This window comes from Nymphalis io, chromosome 10 (assembly GCF_905147045.1).
Source record: "Nymphalis io chromosome 10, ilAglIoxx1.1, whole genome shotgun sequence".
NCBI classification, from domain to species: Eukaryota; Metazoa; Arthropoda; class Insecta; order Lepidoptera; family Nymphalidae; genus Nymphalis; species Nymphalis io.
Window position 1 is genome coordinate 447608 of NC_065897.1, and position 23608 is coordinate 471215.

General features: G+C 31.9%; 1 protein-coding gene across 2 annotated transcripts in view; it reads right to left on the reverse strand.

Moving 5' to 3' along the window:
- LOC126771282 (polypeptide N-acetylgalactosaminyltransferase 2-like) overlaps positions 1–23254 on the reverse strand; it is a 77763-nt gene extending 54509 nt beyond the window's left edge. Inside the window, exons 1-3 of one of the 2 annotated variants that reach the window (XM_050491081.1) lie at positions 23015–23254; positions 21238–22399; positions 20709–20996 (exon numbers count right to left, since the gene is read on the reverse strand). In XM_050491081.1, coding sequence (XP_050347038.1) covers positions 20709–20801 — 93 coding nt within the window. In that variant the 5' untranslated portion in view covers positions 20802–20996; positions 21238–22399; positions 23015–23254. Of the gene's footprint in view, positions 1–20708; positions 22400–23014 lie in introns of both variants that reach the window. The other variant, XM_050491082.1, reaches the window with a different exon arrangement.
- Between the last annotated feature and the right edge of the window lie 354 nt (positions 23255–23608).

Genomic DNA, 23608 nt, shown 5'->3' on the forward strand with positions numbered 1-23608 from the left:
TGATATAAAACTTTTCACATACATTATTTGTCAGTTCTTGTACAATCAGTGTTAAAAATATGTACATATTAAATAAAATTTTAAAATCATAATCAATACTCTTTTTTTTATCTACATAAAAGTAAACAGCATTTAGCGTCTAGTAAACATGAAATTTCTTCTGGCTTAAGTTTACCCTTCATTTATTAAATATTTTATTAAATTTATTGCGTTTTTATATTACTTAAATGTTCTATTCAATTAATTCATTTAATTATCATGTTGTTTTAATTGATCCTCTGTGGTTATTTTTACTCAACATTCCAAAATTTGAAATCGATTGATCTCATATTTGTCATCTCTTTTATACTGCGGCACAGCCTACGTAACATTGGCAGAATATTTTACGCTCAATTAGGAGATACACGCCAGACAAAGAAAGAAAAAGTTAACAGCCAATATTTTTGAGAAGTAAAATAAACTGTCAAAAATAATTTCTCGTTATAATATTGGTATGATTTCAAAATGTCCGCTCATGTCAGTTTTGAAACTGAAATGTGGTCACGACGTGAACTTAAAAAATAAATTCTAATGCGATTTACTTCTGACGTGTTGGGTGAAAGGATCTTGTATATGTCTTACGAAATAAATAACGCATAATAATAAATACATACGATATGGTATTTTATACAAATATTTAATAATCATATTATTTTTTTTATTCATCCACCACATTAAAGCCTATAATAAAAAGGATAACAAAATTGTTTGTTATAAATTTATACAGTAATTTTAGCTTACAATTTCTTTTCCTTTGTATTTATTGTACTTAAATAATTTCAATATAAAAAGTAATCTTTAACACAAAAAGAATTTATTAAAAAGTTTATTTATTATTCAAAAAATTAAAAGTCGTTCTTACTACAACAAAAACGTGCGTGTAAAACTTTTTTAAAGAGAACATTTTGGATGCGACATTTGTGAGTAAAATTTAAAAGGTTAAATCTGTGTACAACGTATCATATGTAACGTTTCTGTGAAACATTTTAACTTTAGTCAATAATAAATAATTGGAATATACAAAGTTGCATTAAGTGCAATATACGACCTTATCGCTAAAACAACGCTCTTCCAGGCGACCTTTGGACAGAGGACCAGTTATAAAATATGTGGGTTGAGGCAAAATAAATAAATTCAATGTTTAGTCTAACAGAAGTTAAAAATACGAATGACGTAAATAATTTTATTATTTTACTCTGAAGTCAGATGCTCAACGGAGACAGGTGCACTCTCTATTTTCTCATTCTCATGGGACGGTAACCCGACGTGAGCTGAGTGAGTTCAGGCGCAGAAACCACATTGTGTTTCCCGAGGCACAGGAGAATAAATACTGTCGAATTCTAAACTATTCTTCACGGAAAAACCTACTAATCTTTCATTCATTGGCCCGACCCAGGTTTTGAACCCAAGACCTCAGCAACCTTATAAACAACCAACTAGTTAAACGAGGCCGCTTATTAATTAGACATTCTGTTTTTTTTTTATAAGCGTTATGTTCAAATATGTTTTTTGTGAAATATATGTATAGGTTTGTATAAATTATACATGTATGTACTAGCAAATTTTTGACCAATTTTAACTACGAGTCTCTACAAAATAAACAAAACGAAAATACTAAAAGTATTAGGATCTTTCGCAATCCACAAATCTAATATGCCGTCAAAAGGTCATACCGTAATTCAATAGACTAAGTTTATAAATCGTTTTTTATTCTATTTAAATAATTGAATTATGTTGAAACGATAATTTATATATGAAGCAACAGCGCTTATAATCTTAAGGTATTTAAAAAACAACTGAACTGAAGTTATATTTGATTTACTTTCGAAATAATACTATAAAATGAATGTCGTTTTCTATATTGTTTCTTAATCGCTTGTGGGAGTTTTTGTGAAAGGTTTTGATGAATATCATGTCTCAGATTAACATGTTATTTCCTTACTAATATTATAAGTGCGAGAGTGTTTATTGTCCTCCATTATCGCTACATAGGAGTTATAGCTTGCGTTATGCATTGCTTTTTTAAGGAGTGACAAGACGTTCTATCGGAAAAAACACGGAACCGAAACTGCGAGGAGGAATTTGGGGAATATTTAAGTTCCGACTGAATTACTATCTTATTTTAACTATTGACATTGTAACCGAGCTGTCTATTTAACTATCAAATATGTTAAAGTAATGATAAAATGCTTTCCGTCGATAAATGTTCAATGGTACAATTTTAGTTTTCACTAGTGACCCGTCCCGGCTTCGTACGGGTAGAATAGGGGTCAATATAAAACGTGTATATCGTCATTTCCGCTCGTTAGCTTGTTTTTTCCGACTTAAATATTTATATATTTCAGCCAATTTTCACTCGATACACTTAGAAGCTTGATGGCATATTTTTTTAAGTGTGAACATTCTATAAATGATTACATTTAATTTTATGGTAAGTGTTATCATGCCATATTACACCTTAGACACAATGTTTGGCGCCTTTAAAATGTCTGTCTATGAACGAAAGAAACAAATCAATACTAGAATATTAATTTGCGCATCTGCCTTTCTAAAATAAATTTAAAAAAACGATAACCAGCTCAGCAGGTCAAGGACATATGTAACCAATTATGTATGTATGTAATTTGTGTTCAACAAACCAACAAGTTGACTGTAATTTCCCCTGATCGTTCGGTCAATTACATACCAGAGAGCATTTTTATCAAACGTATCATAAACGTGCAATGCGCAGAAATATCAACACCTACTATTTATATAATTCACGGAGATAAGAATGAAAAGCGATAATAATATTCATTAATAATAAATTTTACTATTGTCGTTCATTAATATAATATATAAATCGATGTCTCTTTTTATGTCTGTCCGTTCGAGTCGTCCGATCGATTTTGTTGCGGTTTTCAACAAAGCCGAGATTGCCTAGTGGTCCTAGTGGTTAGAGCGCGTGAATCTTGACCGATAGAGCATCATCTTTCAGCAAGACCTTAGTACTTTATTTAACAGGGCGTGATGGTATATTGAGCAAAGAAACTGACTTTACTGGTGGTAGGGCTTTGTGCAAGCTCGTCTGGGTAGGTACCACCCACTCATCAGATATTCTACCGCAAAACAGCAATACTTGATATTGTTGTGTTCCGGTTTGAAGGGTGAGTGAGCCAGTTTAATTACAGGCACAAGGGACATAAAATCTTAGTTCCCAAGGTTGGTGGCGCATTGGATATAAGCGATGGTTGACATTTTTTACAATGCCAATGTCTAAGGGCGTTTGGTGACCACTTACCATCAGGTGGCCCATATGCTCGTCCACCTTCCTATTCTATAAAAAAAAAACTAGTAACTATATCCTATTTACGATACAAAACACTTCTATACCAAATGTCAACAATGCCCAATACGGGCTGGTTTTGTCACGATGTTTTTCTTCACTGCTTGCTATGTTTTTATATCACATTGATGTAGTCTGTGCTAGTGTTACTACACCGTTCTGAAATAAAAATTCCATTGTCAATGTGAGCTGGCAATGTCGTATCAAACAATGGGATAATTTTCCTTATTGACATGTCTTATGCATTATTTCTCACATACGACTTTTTGCTGCCGTAAACGTCTAATGGCGCACTCATTGTCACAAGATTTTTTATTTAAGAAAAACGTTTGTAAATTAAATTATGCACACAGTTATTTTTCATGTTATAGTAAAGAAAAGAGAGATAGATAGAGAAATCGAGCCAGCAAAAAGGGTCGATTTTAAAACATATATTATATACATAGGTAAATAATTTCAAACAAATAAATATTTTCAAAATCACTAACATTAAATTATATAAAAGTAATCAAATGTATTTATCGTTAGTTATGCTTTAATATTGATGAATAAATTAACTCATTCACTTTGGTCTATCAAAGGTCAATGTTACTTTCGATTTAAAAAGCGTCGAAGCAATCAAATCAATCATGATCTAATACAACCTTATTACGCGTTAAGATACGCAAGAGCGTGTAATTAATGGGAACAATCTCAGGCTCAAGCAGAAAGTTCGCAACGCAAATAAAACGATTTACACGGCACCAGTTTTCCACACTTTTCCCATTGAATTTAATCGAAATGAATCGGATAACGAGATACCATAAAACACAGATAAAAATTGAAAACATTATTTACGCGTTATTTTGTAGGCTTTACTTGTGACATCTAGATTTCTACACTTTTTATACTTTTTATGCAGGTGTAAATATAGATACTCTGTATTAATTATTTTAATGATTCTTGCGTTTAACTTCTTGCCGTCTTTATCGATCTAATAATTTTCGATGTAGATGCTGCACCGGTACTAAACTCCAGCAAGCCGACATAGTTCACAGTAAATATTTAAGTGCACAAGATCGACAAACTACACTATAGTGTAGTGAGTTTTGCGTTTAATCTAACTGAACAAGGAAGTCAGAAGGAAGTTTAATAAAAGTGAGTAAATAAAAAATCCTTATCTCAATATTACACCAGTAATATAATTTTCTGTATGTGTCTAATTTCATTGAAATTCTGCTACATGTGTATTCTACCAACCCGCATTGGAGCAGCGTGTTGGAATAAGCTCCAAAAACCTTCTCCTCAAAAGGGAGAAGAGGCCTTAGTCCAGCAGTGGATGTGCCACTGCTGTTACTATAATATAATTTTAGACAAACGATTATGTAACATTACAAAAAGAAAAAGATTAAGATAATGAAGTTATAGATAAAGGAATTCATCTCCACCATTAGGTAAAAATATTTGTGATATTGATTAATGTCAAGAAATACAAAGTACTTGCATAAAAAGCCTTCAAATAGACATTCTCGTTAAGTTTTCTCGTTGAAGATTTATATTTAAATTTCCCTTTACCTGAAGGTTTATCAAGGAATTGAGTGAGTAAGATAACATAAATTCTAAGATAATAACCGGAATCCGCTTTCACGATAAATTAAGTAGGTATTGAAAGGTTATTTACGCAGGAGAGTATTTTCTCTATCACGGTTACATACATAATTGAATATACTTGATTAATAAACACTTAAATATAATTAATAAACAAAGACACATGGGCCAGATCTCTTATCTCGAGAAAGTTTTGAGCTAATTTCACAATGGTGTTCCAATAAAACCCGCTCTGGAGTTATGTGTATATATTCATGATTTCCTGCAACACCTACCATGGGATTATATATAAGCATATGCATTATGCATATGAAAACTGAGTTGTATTTGGCCGGATATAAACCTACGACCAGTAGACAAAATAGTAGGTTAGTCCCTCGGATCATCGTGTTTTTGTTTTTTACTTATTAAAATAAAACCTATATGTACACAGACAGAAAAAAATATAATCAATTTTTAAATTCATTTGGTATGTGGATCAACAATTAACCAATAAAGTACTAGTTTTTGCTAACGACTTTCTTGCTGTACTTTTTCCGGGATATAAAGTACCTCAGTCTATAAATTACATTTATTTATTTAAGTATATATATGGATAAATACGGTCCGTTGCTGAATTAAAGAAGGACAAACCAACACAACATACTTTCGCATTTATAATGTAGGGATATGACATTTTAACATGGCCGTTCAGTTCTAATCGATTGCAGAAATAGTTTTGGCGAATGAAGGCTGATTTGATTTTCGTGTAGACATTTCAAAGCAACATATATTGAGTTAGTGTCGTTAGCTTTAAACATATTACATTTATTTTACACGTATATATATTTTTAATATTTTTAAGTTCATATTATTACATATACTTGTTCGTATTTTAAGTTAAAGCTTTGTAAAGTTGTGAAGCTCTGCTATGAAGTAGTGTGGGTGAAGATACTTTAAAATACAATAGGTGACGCAAACCGTATGGGCTTATAGTTTGCAAAAAAAATAGAAAGGAGCTTTCTAATACATTAACTGGTATTTTAATAGAAAAAATAGCCCACAATTATCCAATAGATTAATATTTACGCCGAATTAAGCTTATAAAGCTCTTCGCAATTTCATATACCAACTTTCTTTGCAAAAATGTACAGCGAATGGAATTAAGTGAACTCAGAACGCTCCGACCTTGGTTAATTGTTTGAGTTTGTTGGCCCTTCAACTTTGACTTTCAAGCTAACGTTACCATTTTTAAAGTTACGTTTATATTTTCCGAGCAAAAATTTATCATTTCTACAGTAAAATTGTTTGGCACAGTTTAATAATAAAACACTAATAAATGAGGAGACGTTTTTATCGCCTAACTGAAAAAGTTAATAAGCCAATTAACACAGTTAATATTGACTTTTAGGAATTAAATTTGTTTGGTCTAAGTTCGGCAACGCACCTGCAAACCCTCGGGTGTTGCAGAAGTCCATGGGCGGCGGTAGTCACTTTCTATCAGGTGAGTCTCGCTTGCCCCTTCTTACATAAAAAAAAAAACTTTGGAGGAGTTTTGTGATAAGCATTTGTAAATGCGAAAGTAACACGGCCTGTCTATTGTCCTTTCACTGCTAAGCTACTGATCCGGATTCGAATGAAATGAATGAATGAATTTGATATGGTGCATGGTAGAGTTCCTCCTAGGAAGGACATAGTTTATTTATACCGTTTGGTACGGGAATATGTCTGGTATACCCCCCTCGAACGAAGCCGCGAGCGAAAAGGAATTGTATTGAATTTGTCATCAAGATATTAAGTAATAGAACATTAACGGGTGTTTATTTACTTTTTATAATCGTAAACTGATTTGTGTGCAATCAAAATGTTAATTCCGTGTGACGTAATCTTTTCACGGTGACGTAATGAATGATTTAAATAGATTGCATAAAGATTTTTTGTTTGATGCGCTCTGGTTTGTAATTAGCTAATGATGGCCGTCTCTTGGTAAATGTGCTCTCATCGAATGGTTCCAATTAACCAAATAATGAACTGAGTACTTCGGTAAATTAAATGAAAAGTAGGTTATTTCCGAATTCGGCTGTAATTATTCGATACGCAACTGAGTTTTTTCTAAGGGTATTCAAATCTGGGGTAGAATCAGTCTATTTATTTATATTGAATTTCTATAACAATAACAATATATAACAATATATATCCCGGGACATTTTCACACACGGCCATCTGATCCAAATTAAGCTTGTACAAAGCTTGTGCTATGGAAACCAGACAACTGATATACTACATATACTACTTTTCTTTTGTAAATACATACTTATATAGAAAATTACACCCAGACTCAGGACAAACAGACATGTTCATGCACACAAATGTCTGTCCTGGGTGGGAATCGAACCCACAACCTTCGGCGTGAAAAGGCAAGTATCTACCAACCACGCCAACCGGCTCGCCAATTTCCGAAAAAATAAAACATATAATGCTCATTCCTTTTTTTAATTGTTTTTATAAAATTATTTATTTAACATCTTATGTAGTATGTATGTGTGCAGTAGTAGTATGTATGTGTCTTATAACATATACTCGTAATTATAAGTCTTATTATTAATTGCTAGGTGAAAAATTATCTCCAGCAATTTGTTATTGCATCGAACATGGCTTGACTTGACCCGGGAATGCATTAATTGACTTTGCGGAGGCGGAAATAGTAATAAGGAAATCGGGTAATTTATTCAATTTTAGTACATTAGATTAGCGAATTTTAGATAAATAACAAAGCTCTACTAGTATTCAGCGTATCTGTGCGTGTGTTAAATATTAGACATATTTTATCGAACTTCTAACTGCCTTAACTTCTTCTAAAATAGATTTATTCGCAAGAGGCAATGTATAATGTAAAAATAATATTAAAAAATAGAGCAACTAGATGCGGAAGGCGGAGGACAGGGAGCTTTGGCGCACCTTGGGAGAGGCCTATGTTCAGCAGTGGACAACGATAGGCTGTTGATTGATTGATTGAAATAGAGCAAGATATTCTTAAGATATTATACAGATAATATAAAAGTTCAGAGTTAGTATTTGTCGATTTTCATACGGGATATAAATTGATTAAATTATACCTACGATTAGTTTCCTTACTTATAAAAAATTGTAAAATAATAATGAGTTACTTGCCGGGCCTTTTCGATACATACTTCCACTACTGGTGATAGCTTTAACTTTTATTTATTTTAAAAATGTACTTATCAAACGTGCTTATACATAAATTTAAAAATATGTTTTGTTTTGAAAAGCTTAACGTCTGATAATTTATAAATATTCCTTTGACTTAAAATAAAGTTGCCGTGCTATAGAACCTTTAGCAATGAAGTACTTGGTAAATTATTCATCGAAATTCTCGTGTAGAAGCGGACGTGAGGAAATTGCGTGTTGTCGTCCTTAAGACGTATTTAACGAGAGAAATCCTTTGAGAGCTTTTATTAAACGAGCTTTGCTCTAGCCCTGACATGAATATAAATCATTATATAATGAAAAAATACGTGCATTATATAATAATTCTAATATTTGTATAGAGTACACACGTATGTGTAATGAGTACTGTATAGTGTATATTCATATATATATATATATATATATATATATATATATATATATATATATGTATATGTATATATGTATATATATATGTATATGTATATATGTATATATATATGTATATGTATATATGTATATATATATATATATATATTTTATATTTTTTATCTTCTCTTAAAGAAATGTAGAGACGGTATGTTTTTTATGGTTGTTTATTACATATTGCTTATTGTGCTACGAGGTTATATTAGGACAAGTAAGTGTGTAAGGGCCAGGATCGAACTGCAATTGTTACGTCGCTATTCAGCCCGTATACCGGTTGCTATTGAGGCTTTAAAGTTTCTTAAATTTAAAAATGATCACAAGTTAGATAATAAAGAAATCTGTCTTCACAATTAATTATTAGAATACCGAGAATGCCCCTAAATATACTTCAACGAGTTGCCAGATCTCAACCAATTCAGAAAAACGCACGAGGCGTCATGAGCGGGCTTCAAGCCCTCGCCCATCTGGGGAAGCATACACTTGTCGGGAGTGCGGCCCAAGGATCCTTTCTCGCATCGGTCTCTTTAGTCACGAACGCAAGTATATCCGCGATGCTGTTTAAATCATCTGTCAAAGATGAGGCCTATATATATTAATGTTAATATCGTCTGAATCATCAAATATGTTTTATGAATCTCATTCAGTTGACATCAAGCACACTGATTACGCGATAGCATAATACGAGTATAATTAATTAAGAAGGAATGAAAAATGTTTTTAAATTAAATGTTTTTTTGGCAGAATAAATAAGCGGTTATTAAATAAAAATGAAAAATGTTTTAAATAAAAGAAACGAAACTCCAGGTCCTTGGTTCAAGCCCGGTGTCGGGCCAATAAAAAGTTACTATGTTTTTCTGTTAGGAACCTGAAATGCGGTGGTTGGAAAATTGAAGACAGTACTTCATTATTCGCTAGAAATGTTTTATTTTGAAATATTAAACTTTACAAACGTTGCATTTAAATTCGACTTAATTTTTTGGTTAGAAAACAGAAGCGCTTTATAAATTTAGTAAAATATCGGGTCATTGATCTATATCCTAGGCTTTTTTTATAGAGTTTTTGTTCTGTTATTTCAATTATAGGGCGAATGTAAGCGGTCGTTGACTTGATGTATTTAACAATGATACAAAACGGTAGAGCAAAAAAAAATGGTATGGATTTTTAAGAGCATTTTAGAAGTGCTGTTGTATTTTTTTCTTAGAAAGCGGTCACTTGCTAATTTGTAATGCGATCGGTGTTCCGTATCGTCTAGACTGATGATCTGAAGATTAAGTTGCTTAAAACATTTTGAGGAATGGTTAACTATTCATAAGGTTGTTAATAAAGTTACGCGACGAGCAGAAACTTAACTTGCACAATCGTTCTCCACCAATTATGGAAAAAATGCCACCATTCTGGTTCCGTTTTAATACCAGGATTCTTAGATTTATTTTAATAAATGTGACTTTATAAGTTTCTATATTAATATCATGAATGTGAAAGTAACTATGTCTATCTGTTACACTTTTACGGCTAAACTACTATACGGATTTTGATGAACTTTGCTATGAAGCATGCTCAAAATCCAAGGAAGGAAGAAGGTTTTTATACCTAACACCTGCCTATTCCCTAACACGCCGGTGAAAACAAGTAATCAATATATTACGTAATTGTCGAAAATGAATGAAATTCATATTTGTCATGAACATTAGTTGAACTTGCAAGGTTGCTAGCGGAGTGATAGCGGTAAGGCCTCTTATATATCTACATTGTCTATATTCTATGTTTATATTTCATTACTCTAGAATCAGATTAAAATATTATTTATTCAAGTACGCTCATAATGTAAATCTACCACCGGTTCGGTATGTACCGTCAATAAAATCAAGAGTTACTCCTTTCTACTAATTTACATAGTTATCTTAATTGAATACAATTAAATTATTTATCTTATTAATATTTGTACTGTAACTTAAGTTGAATAAGGTTAAAATCAAAATAATTTTCGAACAAATGCGATACTATGAATATTTTATTTATAGTTTAACTTCAATTTATTTCCAGCTAGACTAAAGACAATGTCTTACAAACCAGTTCAAAATATATTTCCTGGTTCACACATTCTCTGTTCTAGAACGAAACAGATAAACAACCATATAGTAATCCTTAAACCATATGAAATAAAGGTCAAATTCCAAAGTAAACGAACCGAAATGAATCAAAACGTCCTCGTGGTTTGAATATAAGCTAACTTTAAAGTACTTTCTCGATCGTGTTGTGAATATAAGGTCGATAATCCAATCATAAACTGAATTCCGCGTTTCACAACTTATGTTGTAAAGTGGAGCGAATTTACTATAATCGCGGTAATGTTTGAACATTTTAATTAATCTTAAATTTGGAGTCGTTATTGGTTAATAATCAAATAAAAATAAAATGTCCGTTCCGATTTTGAAATGACAGTCTCTTTAGTCTTAAGCCAGTCACTAAAACACAAAACATCGATTCTATCTATTATATATAATGTCTGTCTGTTTTTTCTGGGGTTATCTTAATAGTGAGTATTTTTTTGTATCGGAAGCATTTAATGCTTAGTTTAATTCCATGAAAAATCAGCTGAGTCTAAAGTTTTAACAACTATTTAGTTAAGACTTATTTCTTCCTCTCTGTCATTATTGATTTGAAATAAGAAAGAAAAAAAAACAGCGTTGCTTAACTCACCATTTATTAACAACAAACAAATAACAAATAACGCTAATCTAGTTATATAAATAGCTAAAAATTACTAAACCACTGTTTCCAGTTTTTTTATACTCTCCCGGAATATAGTGTTGTGTTGCTTCCATTAATATTGTTAGGTTTAAAAGTTTTTTATTATTCTATTCTAGCTAGTATATATTACAAAGTCCCAAGAGATTGTATATTTGAGCTCACTCATTTCAGAAACTACCGGTCTGACATGAATAATTTATTTCAAAATTATATACTCCGTCCATTTATTAAGATGGTTATATACTACATCACGTGACGTATAGAACAGTAATAATAATAATGAATGATGAATTAACAATAATCCCATAAAGTCAGGGCATATTTTTAAGGTTTCCTATTCCTGTTAATTAAGTTTTTATAGGTTATAAACATGCCATAAACTGTTTATAAATCCATTGTTCTGCGTACAACCGGTTCTGTTGCGGGGCGTTAACGTTCTAACGAACGCACTGAATCAAGTTTAATAGGCTAAAACAAATAATAGGCTTTTTATAACGCCTTGTCAAATAATGATTTATACAAAATGCTATCTTGCTAGACTTCCTAGCCTTTTTTTTGGGTTTTATATTGTGACTAGCAATCGTTCCGGCTTCGCACGGGTAGATAATAAGAAAATATATTTTAGATAGGATTTGCGTAAAATCCGTTCTTAGTGAGCGTCTACGTCGGGGAAGGAGTAACTGTGACGAATTTCAAGTCAATCGGGCGCATAGTTTTCGAGATTTCGCTTATATAGGTATATTATTGTATATATTGATTGTAAAAATTTAGAAAAGGAAATATATTCATTTTAAGACAAAATCGTATCAAATTTAAAAGTTTTTTTTTAATTAAATGAAAAAATAGGTCACTTAATTTAAGCAACACGTAACATAATTATTTAGTTACTAATTCCGTACACGTTGTGGTTTTAAAACGGCTCAATATTATTATTCTCGCTACATACGTTTCTTTGGATTTTTGGATCTTTATTATATAACACGGTTAAGCCTTGACATTTAGTTTTATTGTGTTTGTAGTAAGGCAGATGTTAGGCTTAAGTGTTTTTTCAGAATGTATATTAGATTAATGTTACATCCCAATAAGCAATCAAATTTTGTTTCAAATAAGAAACAAAAGTTGTTAACATATAAACGTTGACTACTGTTTACTAAAACACTGATTTTGCTATATAAATATATATATATATATATATATATATATATATATATATATATATATATATATATATATATATATATTTATATTTCTGTCAACATTGATTTGAATTCGAAAGATGAAATCTACTTTTATATTCTTTATAAACAAAGGAGTTTATAAGGCGGATGCCAAAGTAACTGTCCCACAGACAATAGATATTACGTTTTATCAGTCAAAATTCTTTTATTGACGACCAGGAGGTTAGATATATTAAGGGGGGAAACGTAAAGGAGGCTCACCACTTGAAAAGACTGCCATCTCTCTTGGACATTTGTAACACCGGAGAGCTTGCTGGTGCGTCCCTGGCCTTATAATTTTATACTATATATATTATTGTTATAAATATATAATGTTCTATATGAATATGTTACTCCGTCCATTGAAAAGTACGTAGAGCCGTTGGTCCTAAACTTTATCTGTTTCGAGTCGCTTCCGGTTGCCAAACAAAGTATGAGTAAGATAATATAATATGTATGTATAAATATCTTTGTGTGTTACATACTCAAGCCAGGTGGCTAGTCTAAAGATTTAAGGTATAAAGTGCTTGTGCGAAATCAGGCCAAGTAACTGATAACATTGTTTATATTTGATGATATCTTAGATATTATTAGTGTGTAAGATGAAATATAACAAGTTGATCTGCGTAATTTTACATGCATTGAGCATCATTACTCCGCCCTAGTAGGTCGTAGCGTGCGATAAATTATATAGCCTTTCTTAAAACGATTTTCAATTCGTGAGATACGAATGGTCAAACAAATTTTTCACGAATGTCCAAAGAAAGATTGTAATGTTTTACCAAATGAACATTACACTACATTGTATCTGATTTCCTTTATTTCGCCATTACTATTAAATGGCTGAAACGATTTGGATTTAATCGATATAATACCGAGTGACACTGGCTATAAATTAATTTATTCAATAAGTCGTATTTTTTTTTAATTTTTAATGTAAAAAAACATGTTTTCATATCTATTAGAATAGTGATTTATAAGTGAATTGTCTTAGGATATTAAGTCGACAATGGTAATAAGTACTTGATGATTAGTTCCCTTTGCTGCGAAAATAATTCTTTAAATAATTACGATAGAATACAGAATAGAAATCGACCATAAAGTCTTTGATAACTTTAAAGTCTGTAATACTGTTGATTGAATAATATAGTATTTAAATTATAATTAGGATTATACGTTTCGATCCAAAACAAAACCTGGCCAGCTATTTATATCTCCAACTTATGAATTACACCCCAAATAAACACCCTACGGACTATCGATCCGGTCATTAATTCGTACGGAAACATTCAAAACATATTCTTCTCTTTTTCGCCCCTAATTTATTGAACTTCGAGTCTATATCTATTTCACTTTTTCGTTTATAACGTTGTCCTTTTCTACCGTGAATAGGTGAATTACCGGTTGGTGAAAAGCGTGGGGCGACAATCGTTTGAAAAATACAATAGAGTATAATGGGTCATATTTTTTGTGTTTATACAATTTTGAATTTTTAAGAGAACAGAGAGACAGCAATTGACGTCAATTTATCGTATATATGTCGTAATAATGAATAAAGGATTCTTGTATATAGCTATATATATTTCGTAAATGTCGGAAAAGTTGTATTAAGGTAAAACGAAATTTTGTATGTTAATAAGGTTTTAGTTTTGTAGTTTGTTTATATATGTCTTTCTTAAAACAAAATGGTAATTATTAGACCCAAGTGACGCTCGGTCACCCAAGTATAATATTTTGAAAGGATTATGAGCAATTCGTTATCGTCTTTAAGAAATATGTCACTTTTTATTCTGTCAATGCACTGACTTATCGGACCTAATAAGAAATTGCGACTGTTCAAATTATGACCGCGGGTATTGGTGAAGAACGCTGGCAGCATTTTTCCGTTGAATTGCAATTCTCTGCACGTAAAAGGAACCGGCCCTCCTGTCACAAATGGAGGCAATATAGACGAGGTGTTAGTCATTTTTTAATAGACATTACATGTCTATTAAAAATGTTTTTGGATTACTACTTCAAAAAATACTTCATATTTTCGTATTCGAAACATATAAATAAACTATATTTTATAATGGAAATTTATTTAGTAATGGCTAGATATAAGACCGCAAATCCTCAGGTCCTGGGTTCGAACCCCGGGTCGGGCCAATAAAAAGTTTTTTTTTTTTCACAAAAAACTTAATAAATAATAAAGCAGTCTATTCTAGTGCCTAGGAAAGCACATAAAGCCGTTGATCTTGCACCTGAACTCTTTCCAGTCGAGTCGGATATCTGCCGTCAGTTCAAACCGGAACACGACTCTTCTAAGTATTGCTGTTTGGTGGAACATTACATGATAAGGGAGTGGTACCTACACAGTCATAGCTCGTCTGGGTAGGTACCACCCACTCATCAGATATTCTACCGCAAAACAGCAATACTTGATATTGTTGTGTTCCGGTTTGAAGGGTGAGTGTGCCAGTGTAATTACAGGCACAAGGGACATAAAATCTTAGTTCCCAAGGTTGGTGGCGCATTGGATATGTAAGCGATGGTTGACATTTCTTACAATGCCAATGTCTAAGAGCGTTGGTGACCACTTACCATCAGGTGGCCCATATGCTCGTCCGCCTTCCTATTCTATAAAAAAAAAAAAAAAAACAACGATGTCTACTTACTTAGTTCATTCATCTTGTATTAGCTAAAGTACTAAGTTATCTTATCACACATCTTCAGTAGAACACGCTGCTGTTTTTGATAAGATAAATATTGTAAACAGCCTCAACGAAGTATTTAGAACAACAATATTAATGGAAGTATCATGACTCATAAGGTTTAAAAAAAATGTGAAGTTTAATGAAACTTTATGGAAATGTCATCATCTCAAAGCATGAGTTATTTCGCATTTTTAGAGTCTATATGTCCATTGGACGTTGCTTTATGATAGTTTTTAATTTTTCCTAGGCAGTATTATATGTATTGTATATTGTAATATAGATGATTTTTTTGACCGCCTCGTTGGTCTAGTGGCTTGATATATTCACTCATTGGATTATGAGAGTTAGGGAATAGAGAGTGCACCTGTGTTTGCACACACACTTGTGCACTATAATATCTCCTGCGTAGTTGGCTAATCTCTCTTGAAATTCGCCGCCGTGGGCGAAATCGTCTGGAGGATATTATAGATAATTTAAACATGCTAATGAGAATTTTCTACAGAAAAACTCAATAACTTTTTATTGGCCCAACCTGGGATTTGAGCCCCTGACCTCCGGGTCTGTAGCCTTACATCTAGCCACTAGACCAACTGTAGTACTAATATGATGACTATATCCATGAAATGTAATTTACATTTAAAACAATCAATATATAATTATATCCAGTAGAAATCACATCACTTATAACAATACGCATTACTTACAGATATGCGTTTGCGCAAGCGACACAAGCTCCCCGTTCAAAGACCGGAGCGCTAATGAATTGGTTAAGCATTGCGGGTCGAGCGCTAAGAGGAATTGAGCGTATTTTTTCAGTTTAATTTCTAAAATGTCAAACAGTCATCAATCACATAATCCCGTATATCTATTTATATTTTTTTAATCAAGAAAATTTATAAAAATCGTGTTTTCACAACAAATAAGCAGTATATATTCCCAACTTTACTATAAATTATTTACAAAATGGTTTATTGATAATTTTCATTTGATGTCACTTTTATTAAATAAACACTTTTATTAGTTCTGTGAAAGAATTAGTTCAGTGAACAATCATGTCAGAGCTAAATCCCATAGAAAGGATCCTAGGGATAGTTAACACGCTTTAAAACATGCGGCGCAACTTTTAAAATTAAATATATTTATGAGCATAATGCATATAAAGATTAAATATTATCAATGTCTGTCTGTATACAGTGATTACATGCTTCTGTGGATGATTTCATATGCTTAAGTTTTGGTTATATTTCATGTCTTACTCAGTTAAAAGTGAACGTCTTGAGGAAACCTTCGTGTGTCCAATCCAATAGAAATGGTAGAATCTCGGTAAAATAAGCGCCTTCTCAAGAGGAGACTTAGCATTGGAAATGGTGTTCTTCTTTTTCTAATGTCTGCTACTTATGGATGTATAGAGTTGCTTGGTCAATTTATTTAACGCATCGTGAGTCGCAGTTATTTATTAAATGTTATACATGGCAACACAGAAATACGAGTTAATGATAAGCAAAATCCTTAAAATGTAGATGTAGAAATTAAGGAAAAATTATTTTAATTATAATAGTAATTTATTTTTATTATATAAATGAATTAATATACTAATTTTGTATAAAAATATGCAGATTTAAAGTCGGAATCTTTATGTATAAAATCTGGTGCACATCGTGTGCTGTGACGCAAGAACACAATCTGACTATTTCTGTCTACTTCGTTAATGTCCGCTTGTAATGTTAATATGTTATATATATATACAATTATGTAACGTAATAAAAAATCCATTATGACCGCATTTCGGACACTACGACTAATTTGTAATTTGAACTATTGTCAAAATTGTACTTAAACGTCTCGCAATGATTCTCGTAAAACGAGTAATTTCTTTCTATTATATTATATAAAACACAATTAGGCGAAAATTCTATTCTACGATGCACGAGTAAATGCTGATTCTACGATGATTTCGAAATATAACTTTGTTCTTAATATATTTTAAACATAACGCAGGAGATGTTTTAGCAGAAAGTGTTTACGTGCACTCTCCATTCACTAACTCCTTTATTTCGATGGGTGGACAATCGGATAAGACTGGAAAGAGGTCTTGATCTCTATTGACGCAAAGAAGTTCCAAAACTAGTAACTTTGCAAATCCCTTCTGTTACTGAGAATTTCATTACAGTAAAATCCAATAACTGATTCTCGACCCGAGATGGCCGCGTAAACGCGTGAATCTTAAGCGATGATTGCGTGTTTAAAGGCATGACCCCTGAGTTTTCATGTGCTTAATTTGTGTTTATAATTCATCTCGTATTATGCGTTGAAAGAAAACATCGTGATAAAACCAGCGTGTGTCTAATTTTATTGAAATTCTGCTGGTGTATCCATCGACTTCCATTGGAGCAGCGCGGTGGAATGAGTTCCAAACCTGCTCCTCAAAAGGAAGAGGAGGCCTTAGCCCAGCAGTGGGCCATTTACAGGCTGTTACTTTGCTTTATTTTTATTATATATATATATATATAATAAAAATGGAATTTTAAATAATATAAGTATAGGTTTTGCCTTTATATTCGATTTCCAATTTTATAAAAAAAAGGAAGACGATACGTAAAGTGAACGGAATTATTACGTGAGTGTTTGAGCGTCAACGTGTCAAGCGTGATAAGCGATTACAAGCTGAATGTTGTTTTCGATAAAAATGAAAGTAGCTTGAAATGCTGCTTCACGTAAAATATGTGAGGCGCCTTGTAACTTGTAACAAGGATATACAAAACTGGATTTAGATTAAAATAAAGATATTTCGTGGCCATGCGAATGCAAAAGACAAACTTTTAACCACGTTAACATTATAGTTGGGTAAAGTTATTGAGTTTGTCCGTCATGTTTATATTTATATTTTACTACGGGAAGAGCAAGTTTTTCGCTGCGTTTTTAGCCGCAAGGCAAGCAATATGAACGTAACTCAATAGGCTTAAAACTAGATATAACAGTGTAATTATTGGATTACATAAAATTTTAATTACTTAATCACTTTTGAAATTTCCGGTCGGGTAAAATGTTCTCTCTGCTCAACTCGTTGCTGTCAGAATAATTGATTTTTTTTTTCTACTAAGTGCATTGATGACTTGGTACAAGCCAATTAGCATATATTCCACCACCAGACATACTTGTTATCATTGTGTTCGGCTGAGAACAGTGAATGAGTTAATGTAACTACAGACATAAGGGACATACCATCTTACTTCCCAAGGTTAGTAAGTGGCCTATTTGCCGGTCTGTCAATATTATGTATATACATATGTATAACCTATTTTCAATAAAAAAAATCATTACTATATAACGCAACTCGTACGGTGGTGGAAAGTACCCCACCATAGTACGAGTAGCATTCTTGAGGAGAGTGAATGGCGCGCAGAAGCCACCATCCATAAAAATCTGTTTTTATTCTTTTCTTGCAGTGACGTATTGCATTGAGCGAATTGGAATGAATATATGAAGGCTGAGCTAGCAATTGACACTCTTAGGGTTATTAAATATAACATCAAAGACCACATGAAATGAATGACATTGTAAAATTATAAAGGCAAGTTTAGGGATACTTTCTGACAAATTAATTGTATCCAAGAAACTTGTGAATTAATTAGTATCTTATTTGAATATAGAAATATAGAAAATATAAGACATTAAGCATCCAGGTTGGATATATCAGACAAATTAGTTAATCTGAATAAAACCAATGCAGATTTTCAGAAAACGGAGCTAGGTTATTTATTTTACGAAAAAGATAACTCCATCAAATAATTCATATATATTTTTTAAATATTGTTCTGAAGAAATTAATAATATATCTATTTACCCCTCCAATTAAGCCTACAGCTTGTGTCAGGAGTGGGGACGACAACAGCCCGAGGAATCGATTCGATAGAAATAATATATATAATATGTTAAAAGATAAAGAGATAGAGCGGAGCCCCTTGTCAAATACTAGAGTCGAGTGACAAAGCCGCCTTAATTGTGATGTAATTCACATTCTAGAATCTATGTGATCATTTTCATAGGAACATTACGTTTTGAAAAATATTATTTATTCTTATACTTATATATTATGAGTTAAGGTGTTCGTGAAAAAAAAAGTATCCTAGAAATTTAAATGTTTATGTAAAAATATGTGCCGTGAATCCGTTTCGAATTATTTTTTACGTTACCAGTACAATTACAAAATGTATTGAACAGAATATACACCGGAAAGGTGGTCTCATTTCAATTTAAATTACAAAAATCTACCCCTAAAACTGGAATAAGGGGATCCGTCACTTGGTTTCCATAAGCGTGGTTGGTACACTTGACGAAGTTAGAATGCTATCAAGTATTCAATTACTGTAATTATTTTTTTATAAGCAGATTTTAAATATTAGGGATCATTAATTGACATCAAAAAACCTTGAAAACGAAACATAAGAATCTTATTTTAACATAAACGTATAATATATATAATGTATAACAAAGTACATAATAACATATTAATGAACTTATAATAACAAATTGCAGTTCCTTACATAATACTTTAGTTTTATCTTATAAGGTAGGTATTTTAATAGAATCAAAATTTGCATATTAATAAGTTAAATATTATAATATAAATTTTACCTACAAGTTATGCAGTAATTAACGAACGAAGTCATTTTGGAATTTTATTACATTTATCATATATAAGACCAGTAGTTATTTGTTGGTACATAAATATCGAAAACGTAAATTCTTTATGTTTGTCATAAACATATTTATGACAAACGAATGTATAAAAATTCCGACAACTACGCATGCGTTAATTGATCTCGTAAATAAATTAACTAATTGTATATAATTTATTTAAAATAGCATTTTATTAAAGAGTGACTAATGAGTTTCTTGCCGGTTCTCGGTAGAATCCACATTCCGAAACGATGGTAACGCTTAACGATTTAACTTGTTTGAATATACTTATATATTTTTTTTTTATCAAATACATGTTATAATATTAAAAAATTCTAAATTAATACGCATAATTCAATAGATACCCACTAAAAAAAACAATTTAGCTGACCTAAATCTTCTACGTATAAGCCAGAAAAAAATGCTTTTTTAAGCGTATTAAATAAAACGGCCAATTAAAGAGCTGAGCTTATAAATTGCAATTGGTGGTATCCTTTGTTATAACATTGATAAATAAACTAAATCACATACTTTTTAGAGTGTAGTCACTATTTGTCTCATTTTAAGACATTTAAGTTATTAATTATCATTTACATATAGCAAAATTGTAGCTTCATTTGACATACATTTTGTTGTATCCAAAATTTGTAAATTAAAGATTACTTTCTTCCACAAATGTCATCCAAAATTATGGATATTATTGAAATATTAATTAATATAAATCACATTAAATACTGCATCAAGTTTCGGTCATGCGCACTGCGGCTAACAGCTGATCTCCTATAAACAACCTATTACCTTAGTTTGTGTTGTATCAGGTTGCATGTAATAAAACAGGACGAACATCCAGGCAGCGCCCAGACCGAACAGAATCTTCACATTCCGTCTCATCTTAACACTTAAAACACACGCGATTTAAAAACAATATCGTAAACACTGCGATCGTTTCGGTATTTCCTACGCGTTTTGTGTTCAACTGTCGCGAGCAGCGCGCGGCCGCGCTATCGGCTGCGGCGTGCGGACTAAGCGCCCGATGGCAGATTACGAGTGACGGCGTTTGTCGGTCATGCGCGTATCGCTCGCCCGCTGAAATAGAACAAGCTTGCACCGGGTAGCTGGTGATACGAGTCACAATGCATTGTTTTTTATTTTTGTCCATGATAAGCGTTTAACGTTACATATGATAGTGAAAGTGTTGTCAGCGATTTGGAATGGAATTTCATTGTATAACACAAAATATTTATTGTACGAAAGATGGACCCAATGCTGAAAGTATTATCAGCCTACTTTAGGAAGTGCAGAAAATATCCTTTGTAAGTGTACGTACGTACGAGCCTTGTCTCGGTGTTAATAATAAGTCAGTTTTATAGAAAACTGGCCCGCCTGGGATGAGGGGCCGGTATTTGGTAAATAGGCTATGTTCATCCTTGGGGATTCAACCATGTTTCATACCAAATTTTATCAAAATCAGTTTAGTTTCAGCCCTGAAAGCGTAACATACTGATAGAGTTATTTTCGCATTTATAACATTAGTGCAAACTGAAATAAAATATTATAATTGACTAATTTATTTTATTAGCTACCTACCCGCCCAGACTTTTCACAGTTCTAATTAATGTTTACCAAATAATATCTGTTTAAATAGTAAGATATAAACGCGTGCAATCAGCATCTGTCTACCGTGTAAAATTTCTCTAACTGCAATCCTATTTTTTATATTTTTCATCTCTATAGAGGTACATCATTTTCTTATATATTTTTATTGTATACATTTTATAGTAGATTTACGTATGTTTAGATGTTGATTTGTTATCTTTCTGTGCATGCTGTGCTCTTCTTTAAGTCATTTTGACACATAAAATTAGTATTTACTTTTGTTATATTGTATTATTTTAATCAGTGTACCCATTGTTGAAGAACCAAATATAATATCATATCGTTCAATTATAATATAGTTTTAACTTTATTTTAATGTATCTGTGTGTTTAATTACCAGGTAGCATCATAATCTAAGTTTTTGGATTAAGAATTGATAGAAATGTGGCATTCATAAGCAATATGTCTGCCTTAGATCGTACTGTCCAGATTACTTCTTCTTTGACTTGGAATGTGCCAGTTGACTTCATTCGAGGGGTTTTATTTGCCTTTGTATTCTAGATTCCTGAGCCGGTCTGATTGTATTCGACCTTTATAGATAATCCGGTCATCTCTATGGATCGCCATTTGTAGGTTGTAAAGTATTTAATCAGCTGAGGTGAAACTTGTGTTTGTATATCTATGCTATGATATTCTGCTATGATATTTGTATATCATAGCAGAAACCCCGACGAGCATCAAGAAGTTTTCGAGTGTTAATTTGTGCTTATAATTCATCTCGTGCTGGGCGTTGAATATAAATATAGTGAGGTAAAACGTCATGTGTCGGAATTCTATCACCAATCACCATACCACAATGGAGCTGTGGTGTAATATGCGTCAGATCTTGACCTCTGAAAATGTATTTATTTAGTCAAATATTTAATAATATACATCTCTAAAACAACTAGTTCAAATTGAAAAGTATTCGGTTCTTATACGGCATACGGTTACTTTGATAATTAATAGCACTTTATTAAAATTAATAATTGAGTTTTGTTTTATAAAATAAATCTTGATGGTAAGTGCTCATCACCGCTCATAGACATTGGGTACTGTAAGAGATATTAACCATCACTTATATGCCCAAGGCGCCTGCGCATGTTTGTCACTTGTGCCTTAGTTACACTGGCTTACGTGGATGGCTGGTGGTAGAACCTGTGATGAGTGATACCTACCCAGACGGGCTTGCACGAAGCCCTACCACCGAGTAAGCTTAACCTCTTTATAATATTGATACAACACTGTTCCACTTCACTTAAATACTTATATCAACTTCAATTTTACTTAAAAAGGTCCGATAATAACTTCACCGCCATTTTGTCAATGAATATCATATATAGTTTATTCAAATTGTTGACCTATGATATCACGTCAATTCAATATCAGCGTTGTTTATTTGTCCTTACTCCTTCTGTGGTTGGATAAATAATATACAAAAATTATTCACTATGTTTTGATATACTTACATACTATACAATGTATACATATTATAGTTTTATTAGCATTCGCTCGGTGTAAGCCCGATCGACCATCACTTTTTTTAAAAGAATATGTATAAAAAAAAAAGTATAAAAAATCACTTTTTGTCTCAAATGCCTTATCACCAATAATTTATTTTCATTTTATGTTTCTTTTTTGATTTTTCAGTACTCATTTCGTTTGATATCGTATTATATACTATATATATATATAATTTTAGTATGTATTGATAATATAATTTTTTATGCATTTGTGTATTTTATATATAAAGATATAACTTCAAAAATAAATGTGATTTATACTGTTATTTGAATTGATAACAAATACTATAAAATACGATTGCGTAAAATAAAGCTTTATTTTTTTAATTTCTAAACATGACGTGGAAAACACAGGGTAGATTGAATGAAATACATAAATAAAGTGAAAGAAATATTATAATGAGAATATTATTTAGCTCAGTCTTTGTCGTGTGCCTTTTATCGACAACATAATTATGTAGCATGTGAAGCCCGCTCTCTACAAAAGGAAAATTCTGTTAGTGACATGTGCTGTATGATTTTATTCCTTCAGCATTATTA